Genomic DNA, 9,761 nt, shown 5'->3' on the forward strand with positions numbered 1-9,761 from the left:
CTCCTTTGAGTTCACCTTTAAACGTGCTCTTTTACACATATCTACCGGAGTTAAACACCTATTTTTCCTTCTTTGAGCTGCTGCTCTTCTACAGCATCAGTTTTATTGCCAGATTGGTTTTTGCATAGAAAGACTTTGACGTGGTGTTTTGGTGCATAACATTATATGCTGACAAGAAATGTTTCCTTAAGACGGATGAAAAGATTTCAAATAAACAGCGCATGCGAGGGATTGAGTGATAAAAAGTAATAAAAGTATTTACAGTTTGCCAGAATGTGCAAATGATTCACCTGAGAATGTGCAAAATGACTCAGTGTGAGGTGTAAAGAAGTTGAGATAGCAGAGGATAATCATCATAATCCTGTTTATAAAGCTGTGATTCATGTCCTGAGCATTGAGTCGGTGTCTATTGTAGAGAGTAGGGACAGATTCATTGTGTCTGGATGTCACTGGCTGTTGTGTTTTTTCTGTTGAGAGCAAAGAACCAAAACGTGTGTGGCAAAATGGCTCAATAGCGCCCCCTGGAAAATTTCAAACACTTACTACAGCCAGTACATGTGGCCTAGAGTTATGAAATCTGGTAGACATATGTAACTCGTCAAGATGCACAAAAATGTAATTGACCGCCATGCCCAAAACACAACAGGAAGTCGGCCATTTTGAATTATGTGTCATATTTTGGATGATTTTGGGTTCATTTTTGGACATTTTCAAAAGCTATAAACTCAAATGAGGAAACCTCGAGAGAGATCAAATTTGGCAAGGATGTGCACCAGGCATTAAAGCTGTCAACATGCTATGCAAAAGTCTGAGGGCATCGAAATGATGAAGAGCGGAATTTCGGCATTTCGCCGTGAAACAGGAAGTGCTGTCTAACTGGCCTCTACATGCTCCAATAGATTCACAGTGATAGCGTCACCTGGTAGACAGTTCTGATAGGTCGCCATCAAAAAGGCCAAAGGATGAAATACACTCTCGGTCGTAGCTCCACTTGACAGACATTTTGGATGTCTTGCCATGAAACAGGAAGTGCTGCGTATCTAGCCTGTACATGCTCCAATCTGTCTCAAGCTTTACATGTGTGATCACAGCCTGGTCTTCACCAGATACATAGGTTGAAATACACTCTCAGTCACAGCGCCACCTGGTGGACATGCTTGGATTCGCTGACCAGTAGGGATGCGAGGACTTGACCAACGCTGCTTGCAGCTTTAATTGTATTTGTGCTTCTACGTTGCCATTAAAACGATTCTGACTCTGAATTACCACAAAGTTCTTGCACATCAGAAAGTGTTCCAATAAGGTGTGTTGGATCATAAATCCTGGCTTTGAAAGAACCCTAAATTTTGAACATCAAAAATGATTTAAGCCTCCGTTGAGATTTTCTAGCTGGCTTATGTTACCTATGTTAAAGTTGTGACAGAAGAGCACGATGAGAGAAATCTAAACTGGTGAAGCAAACACAGTAGTGATTAGACATAATAAAACTGCATTTCTGTGCTCAGGGCTCAGCTGTACATGGAGCATTTGGACGGGCCCTTCTCGCTGGCAGCGCTGCCCTACAGCCAGATGAACGAGCTGCTCAACCGAACCGGGGACAGAATGTATTCCCGACCCCACGACCCTCCACCACCGCCGCCTCCCATGCACCCACTGGGAGAGATCAAGCCACCCTCTGTGATCAGGTGGGCCGAGAGATAATGCTCTGTTTTCACTCTTTTTCTTGCTCTTTCACCTCAACTGACCTATGCTACAGGCTAAAAGTTTGTGTTCACCATGACTTTTTTAAAAGCCAGTATGAATTGTATGGATTCTGGGATGTATTTACTGAAGGATCAGAGTTTGCTTTCATTAATTTGCACCGTTTTCCTCAATTTACCTTTAGGTATACATTGATGTTACCAGACAATTGCTGAATAAATGTTAAGAAAAGAAGGGTTTAGTTTCAGAGTTGAGAAGATATCAGTCCAAAGGTAAAAAAAAAAAAAAAAAAAAAAAAAATCACAGTTGCCATTATTCACTTTAGCTCTTTGGCTTTTGAGAGTTTGCAGACAAAAATCCCAATAAATCTCAACCGTGTCTCTATAGCTACCACAGAAATGTCTAGAAAGAAACAGCTGAGTAAAGAAACAAGAGTACAGATACAAATACCTGATAATTATTACTCTGCCAAGGAATGCAGCAGAGTAATAATTCATTCAGATGAATGAGAAAATGTGTCCAAACTTTTGACTGGTAGTGTATGTGACGATCGACATACATCTGTTGGTTTGTCTGTCTGTCTGTCTGTCTGTTAGCAACATTACACAAAAACAGACAAACGGATTTGGATGAAATTTTCAGGGAAGGTCAGAAATGACACAACAAGGACCAGGTGATTAGATTTTCTCAGTGATGCAGCTTATAGTCTGGATCCACAGATTTTTTAAAGATTTCTGTTTCATTGCCAGGTAGCGGCATGGTGTCACTGTAACTATGACAACAAGTGAACACAACGTCAGCTGCCTGCTGATGATCACATGATTGTGATCCTACTACAAATCCACCGCTGAGGACCTCGAATTGTTTAAAGATTTCATCTGTCGGAAATCATACAACTACTGAGCAGCCTTGGCAGAGTACTGCGCTCTCTGAATGCTTTTCTTGTTATATAAAGAGTCATTCATCAGAATAGATTTTTTTTTTTACAAGAAAAGCACTCAGAGAATGCAACACTGCGCCAAGGCTGCTCGGTTGTGTGATTACCGACGGATTAAATCTTTTTTTAAAAATGTCCTTACGCTGAGCACAGGTGTGTGTTATGCACGCTCACACATAAAAATGCAATCCTGTCCCTCACTGTTTGCCTTGTTTGTTGTCTTTTTTCTCTATATATACATCAGTTGGTCACAGTGAGTGGCATTCAGTTACTTTTTCTGTTTGTGTTTGAGAGGAAGAAGATTTTCTTGCCATTCCAACAGACCAGATGGACAGACAGATTGAGATTTTGTGAACCAAAGACAAAAAAACCCCGACAAGTCTTGGATAAGGGCAGGATCAATAGTGTGTTTGGGTCACTGAGCGTAGTACAGGTTGTTTTTCTGCCGCATATGTCACAGTTTGAGGGGATGGAGAGATCTGAGGGAATGATTAAAGCAGCACCAGAGAAATATCACATTGATTTTTGCAGTTGTCCTTGCAGCTGCTTCCCATTTCCATCCTCACTCTTATTTACTTCTGCTGACCTTTAGCTCTGCCACGTTGCTGCTTCTTCCTTTTTACAAGTTGCCATTATCGTGTTCCATGTCCTCACTCCAGTCCTCCCTTACAAAACTTTTCTTACATTTTAATGCAGCACAAGGAGTAGATATTGACTCAGAGGTACTACTCTGTTTAACTCCCTCTCTGTAGGAAGAAAATTGTCGGCTCTTTGTGTTGTGAGGTCCTGGTTAATGGCTGGATCTACCCACACAAGCTGCAGCATCGGTGAATGGCCGATACTGTCAACAATCTGCCTTTAGCGTGCGAATTACAGTAAAGTGTAGATCAGGGTGTCAAACATGCAGCCTGTGGACCAAAACCGGCCCTCCAGAGGGTCCAATCCGGTCCTCAGAGTGTAAAAATGACAGAGAAGACATTAACTGCAGATTGTAAATTAGTAAAACTATGAATTTAAAATAATTTCTAGGCCATGACAAGATGTTTTGATCATAAAGTAAAATACTAGATTGTTCTCTTGTCATTTTGTGTGTCATTTTTGTAATATTTTGTCCTCTTTTTGTTGTTTTTTGTCTGTTGACTTTTGTCATTTTGATCATAAAGTAAAATACTGTCTCATTCAGTTCCAGATAGCTGTGACTAAATGTTGTGTTCCTTTGTAGACACTCTGTAAGTTGTAATGTGGAAATGATAAACTGAGGCTGAATGTTGATGAAATTTAACTTATTTCTCTTAAGAAATCTCAGGTTGTTCATGATGTTTTGTAAAAAGATAATTCCTTAAATGTGAACATTTTCAGAACATACTTTGTGCACTAAAACAAAGGAAACATTAGGAGTTGTGGTTATTTATAGGTTACTATGCTGGGATTTTACTGGTCACTGGAGATCAAATTGAGCTGAATGTGGTCCTGAACTAAGATGAGTTTGACACCCCTGGTCTAGATGCTCAGGGACTTCAGCGTCCTTTAATGTCTAATTTAACGTGCCGACATTCAGGTAGAAATTCTTTGTCATGGTTATTCTATCCACTCCTCTGACAGCCCTGCGGTTCCTCTGTAGGTAGAATAACTTCCACGAGTCCCAGCAGCTGATTCTGACGCGCTGCTGCACATTTTAAATTGAGAAGAAATAATTAGATTTAGTCAAACAAGACGAACTCGGATGTTGACACGCCACTTAGTTGCAACCATTCTGGAGCTTTGCACACGTACACGGTCGATGGCGGCAGATTTTGAAATTGAAACAACGGCTGCCTGCAGATTTAATCAGCTGTAGCTAGCAAGCTAATTAAGGTAATGTTGGCTCCATGAGTCGGCTGGAAAACTGATGACTTGTTCGTTTTTCCAGCCGACTCATTTTGAAGCAGGAACTCTGATGATTCCATACATAATGTTCTACGAGACGCCTGAGGCTGAAGGTTTATGTCCTGGAAATGAAGACAGAGTTCTGCTCATGTATCTCAGTTTAAAGCTGGTTAGTCTAACCGCCAATGTTTTGTTTTCTCTCTGACTTTTAGACATTTTTAAAAAATTATAATGGTCTTTTCACCCTTATAATTGACTATCAACTGCACATTATGATCATGAGTGGAGGTGTAGTTGTTAAATTATCTACAGAAATCTGAAAAGAAATAATGTTTGTGGTACCAGGCTCTTTTCTGTAGATATTTGCATTAAAAAATGTTTTAATTTTAGTCTTAAAAATCATGCAAAGCATCTCTCTGCACATTTTAAATGGAAGTCTTGAAGAACAGACATCAAAGAGAGGATCCCACATGTATGTAAAGCTCTCAAAAAGAATGTTTTATTGACAAATATTTCAACTTAACAAGCATGAAGTCACTTAAAGAACGTCCCACCTCATCCCAGCTTGTCTTCAGGGAGAAGATGGTGGGATCTGCTGTGAGATTTGGTGACTAAATTCCAAAATAATCTTTTTTTTGTTGTTTTTTTACTTTATTTTTCCATTTTTTCGAAGAACTTTTTTTTTTTTTTTTTACAGACAATAGCTGAACAAGATACAGATACATACATTAACAAATGTGTAACAGTATTGAGAGCAGCAATGGAACAGCTGATTGGAGCACAGTACTGGAGTGCACAAGATTGTAATATTGTTTTTATAGACCATAAATCAGAAACAAGGTGGGTTATCACCTCTAGTTGTGAGGTACGTGTCCCATTTTTCCCAGAGAGCATCGTATTTATCCTTGTGGAGTCTTAAAGTGAAAGTCATATGGTCCATACGTTGGATGTTTGTGATTATTGCTGCCCATTGGTCAATAGCAGGAGGTTCCCCACAAAGCCATCGCCTTGTTATGGCCTTTTTACTCGCTGCCATGAAGATGTTTAGGAGATACTGGTCACCTTTAGGTAAGCTTGTGTCCATATCCCCCAAATAAAATGACATGCAAGTGAATTCAGTATCGTAACACAGGACTTTTCTGACGGCACCATGAACACTGTCCCAGAAGGGTTTAAGAATAGAGCATCCCCAGAATGTGTGTCTGATCTGCTTCATAGCGGTCACATCCTCTCCAGCATTTGGGTGGTGTCCCAGTCTGTTTTGACTTTTGTTTTGGAGTTATAAAATATCTAATACAGTTTTTCCATGATATAATGTATATAATATTATTTCCATGAAATAATCTTTTTGTGTTCACCTTTTCAGCTCCAGTTCGGGTTTCTCCGACAGCAGACCTCAGTCTCCGGCCCGGACAGCAGGCCTCAACTCCAACACTCCCCCTCCACCTCCACCTCCTCTCCCCCCTCCTCCTCCACCCTTACCCTCGTCAGCTCTGCGGGGGACCCCTCCTCCCCCGATTCCTCCTCTACCGGTCCAGCAGCAGCCGCCGGCCATCCCTCCTCCCCCAGCTCCTCTCCAGATCGCCCCGGGAGTCCTCCACCCGGCGCCTCCCCCCGTGGCGCCTCCCCTCCACTCCTCGTCCCCGGCCCGGCTCCAGCAGGTCCTGGACAGGGGCCCGTGCATGGGGGGCTCCGGGACTCATTCGGACGGCAGCATCCTGCCTCCTCCCCCGCCGCCGCCTCCCCTGCCCCTCCCCGGAGCGCGGAGCTCGTCTCCCTGTCCGTCGGGTCCGCCGCCGGTGCCGGCCTTCCCCTCGGCCGGAGCCATGGCCTCCCCACCCCCCCACAGCCTCCACGACGTGGGGCCCAAGAGGCACCATCCAGCCAGCCTACCGCCCATCAGCGACGCTCGCAGCGTCCTGCTGGAGGCCATCAGAAAAGGTGAGACGAGCTTCACAAATGCGTCTGTAGAAGTTACTTTACATAACGGTGGATCCAGATGTTCATGGTTGTAGTTTTACTGCTGCTTTAGGATCAGATAAAAACTTTTATTTAATACAGCACTCTTAAGAACAATGTCCACAAGGTGCTTTGACATTTAGAACATGCAACACAGACAATCCAGCAAGACAGATCCAAATCTTTTAGTCTGTTTTTGAGTAATGCTGCTAACAGACAGACAGACAGACGGACAAACCAACAGCAATCGTCACATAACTTCAGCATGTTCCTTGTCGGAGTAATAAAAAGACGTCAGAAACACAGAAAGAAAGTAGAAGCTGCTGTAACCTGCTGCCACACACATCTAAAAGTTGATTTCCAAAAGTTATAGAAGTTCTTTTTTCCATCTCCTCGGAGGTCCAGAGTTTCAGTCAGCAATGGTGAAAGTAGAGATAAAGTTATCACTCAATACTAGTCCTTTCTTGAAGCAAAATAACCGCATTTGCTTACATCACATAAACATTAACAGACACATTATGTACCACATCTTTGGACCGTCAGATGAACCTCTAGAATCTTTCTGCACACCAAGCAACTAATCAGAGAATAATCATCAGACTGATAATGAAAAAACAACTCGTCCTGAATGAGCTTTTTGTGGATGAAGTACTTCATCTCTTCTACCAGTAGATGGATCTAATGAGATGCCAGGTTTTAAAATGAGGTCTTACATCAACCAGATAAAACTTTAGCTAGCAGCATGAATCCTCTGCTCCGTCTCAGTCGGCTGAGTTTTGCTTCACTGCAGTCCTGCTTTGTAATCTGGTTCTATCAGACGAGTTTCATTTTACGCGCTGATTCCATTCTTCTTTATGAGCCATTCTGTCTAAACTAACACCTCCCTCCGTCTCCCTGCAGGCATACAGCTGCGGAAAGTGGAAGAGCAGCGAGAACAAGAGGCCAAACATGAGCGGGTAGGCAACGACGTGGCCACCATCCTGTCGCGCCGCATCGCCGTCGAGTACTCCGACTCCGAGGACGAGTCCGAGTTCGACGAAGGAGACTGGATGGAATGAAGGAGGCGGAGGACGAACGGTGACCAACCCTCCACCGACACCAAACCTCGCCATCAAACTAGAGAACCACGGCTCTCCCCCATCAGCCTGTTCTGTCGTCACATCTCCGTCTCATTGTGGTTTGTATCGGGTGGAGAGTCTCCACGTCACCCTCGTCCGTCTTTCTAGTGTTCCAAGAGAAGTTGTTTTTCTTTTGCGTTCGTTCTTTTCTGCACTACCACGCGACCTTGTTTCTGCTGGATTTCTGGTGACGGAATCCCCCTTTTGTTTACTATACATGAAAAGAACTTTTTTGAAGAGCCACTTGTTTTTGTTTCTTATCCGTACGTTGATGTTTAAAAAAAAAGAAGAAAAAAGAATAGGATAAATGAAGGCATGTTTCATCTACCTTTAGTTCTTGGACACAGTTTTGCCCCCTAGTGGCTGAACACGGCATCGAGTGAATGCTGCTTTATTTTAGCGTCTTTTATTTACCTTTTACCGCTCGGACACTTTTAACCGGCCAGTCGTTCCCGATACTGACCGAACAGTCTGAACACCAGCCGGGTCGTCTTTCCGTTTCTCCGTCTCGTTTTCAGGAGTGACTTTTACCACTAGCAAACGATTGTGTTGCCGTGTCATGTGATGATTGTTGTGCGGTTGAAATGAAGATGGGAAAGCATTGGGCTGTGATCCATCCACTTACATGTAACCTTTAACCCCAGGGAAACCAAGAGATTACGCTTTTCTGTCTGTCCGACTTCAGAGGAGCCACCTCTGTCAAAGAGAAACACTAAAGCCATTGATTCCGAGTGTATTCAGCTCCCAACTTTCCCTCGTTTAATGAAATGGACACCGAATGCGATAGATGTACTTCCTGCCTCGCTTATTGTCCCTGATAAATGTTCCGAGGAGTTTCCACAGTGTGTCCACGATGCTGAGAATCCGACCAACAACAGGTACGAACCACTCGACGTCACCGAAGGCAGCTTTTCCCCCTCAGATCCCCCGTTACCGTGTACGAGAAGCCTCACCTCGCCCGGCTGTACGACGGCGAGAACACACTGCGTGATACTGCCTTCTGAGGCCGAACAGAGAGACATACAGTATGCCTCGTCTTGGCTCATTTCAACGAAAACGTCTGCCATCCTTTTCCGTTTTGTCCGTTTTTTTTTCTTCTACTTGCCTTATTGTTCGTACAAAACGTATCGTTGAGTTGATGAATGTATTGTGCTGTTACTACTTACTTGCCTGCGCTTGTATGGATTTGCTGTTTCTATGTTTGGGTGGGGATTAAAGGGACGGAAACCCTGGTTTAAAAAAACGAAAAAAGATTAGAACAATACTGTATACCATGTAACTTATGTAACTGTTGACTGTAACAGTTTGCTTGAATTAATAAAAATCTAATGTTATGTTTCAGCTCTACATGTGACGGGTTTGTTGTCGTGGCGATGAGGAACTTGATCGTCTTGAGTCAATATTAGATGCGACTTCTTTCTTGAAAATATGGTAATAATTTATGCCTAAATGTGGTGTTTTGATTCACAGGTAAGCCTGAAAGCAGTGTTCAACTTTTCACTGCTTCAATTTCAAAATAAAAGCACACTACTGTTTATTTATGTCCAAGACTAACGAACATAACTACAATCATAGAACCAAGTTAGCTAATGAGAATTAAGAGGATCTTTTTATTGGGATAACATAAAAACTGTGAGCCATGTTTAACCCTCCTGTTGTCCTCATTTGAGAATGAAAAGAAAATCTTTGACTTGTTTTCATGCTGTTCTTCTGACTACACAGACTGCAGTTCAGCCAAAATGACCTTCAGCTTTTATGATTATTAATTGCAGCTGAGTCACCAACAGAATGCAAAATTTTAGGTGTTGTTTTTTTTAACCTCATACATGTGAACAGCATGTATGGTTTTGTCAATTTTTAAATAAGATAAATATAAATATCTTCATTGAAAAAAAAAATGCCGTCCTTTAAAAAATAAGGACATTTCTAAGTGACCCCAAACTTTTGAACACTAATATACATGAAGGAAAGTTGCTCTAAAGGAGCTAAAGTTGCTCGATATTAGCTAAAGCTGATATTATTACAGTTGCTCTATATGTCAAAGTTGCTCTATATTATTTAAAGTTGCTCCAAAGAAGTTAAAGTTGCTCTGCAATGTGTTCTAGCTCATACATGTGGTTCACTTTATGAAGTTAACAGTGAAATAATCTCTTCTTTTGCAGTTCAGTGTAAGTTTAAAG

General features: G+C 42.2%; 1 protein-coding gene across 5 annotated transcripts in view; it reads left to right on the forward strand.

Annotated features, from left to right (window-relative positions):
• Positions 1-8,928, forward strand: part of wasf1 (WASP family member 1) — a 95,974-nt gene extending 87,046 nt beyond the window's left edge. For all 5 annotated transcript variants that reach the window (XM_055015769.1, XM_055015768.1, XM_055015770.1 and 2 more), the window contains 3 exons: positions 1,506-1,685; positions 5,871-6,445; positions 7,364-8,928. In XM_055015769.1, the coding sequence (XP_054871744.1) occupies positions 1,506-1,685; positions 5,871-6,445; positions 7,364-7,521 (913 nt within the window). In that variant the 3' untranslated portion in view covers positions 7,522-8,928. The remainder of the gene's footprint in view (positions 1-1,505; positions 1,686-5,870; positions 6,446-7,363) is intronic.
• The last annotated feature ends 833 nt before the right edge of the window (positions 8,929-9,761 follow it).

The sequence above is a fragment of the Amphiprion ocellaris genome, chromosome 12 (assembly GCF_022539595.1).
Source record: "Amphiprion ocellaris isolate individual 3 ecotype Okinawa chromosome 12, ASM2253959v1, whole genome shotgun sequence".
Classification (NCBI taxonomy): Eukaryota; Metazoa; Chordata; class Actinopteri; family Pomacentridae; genus Amphiprion; species Amphiprion ocellaris.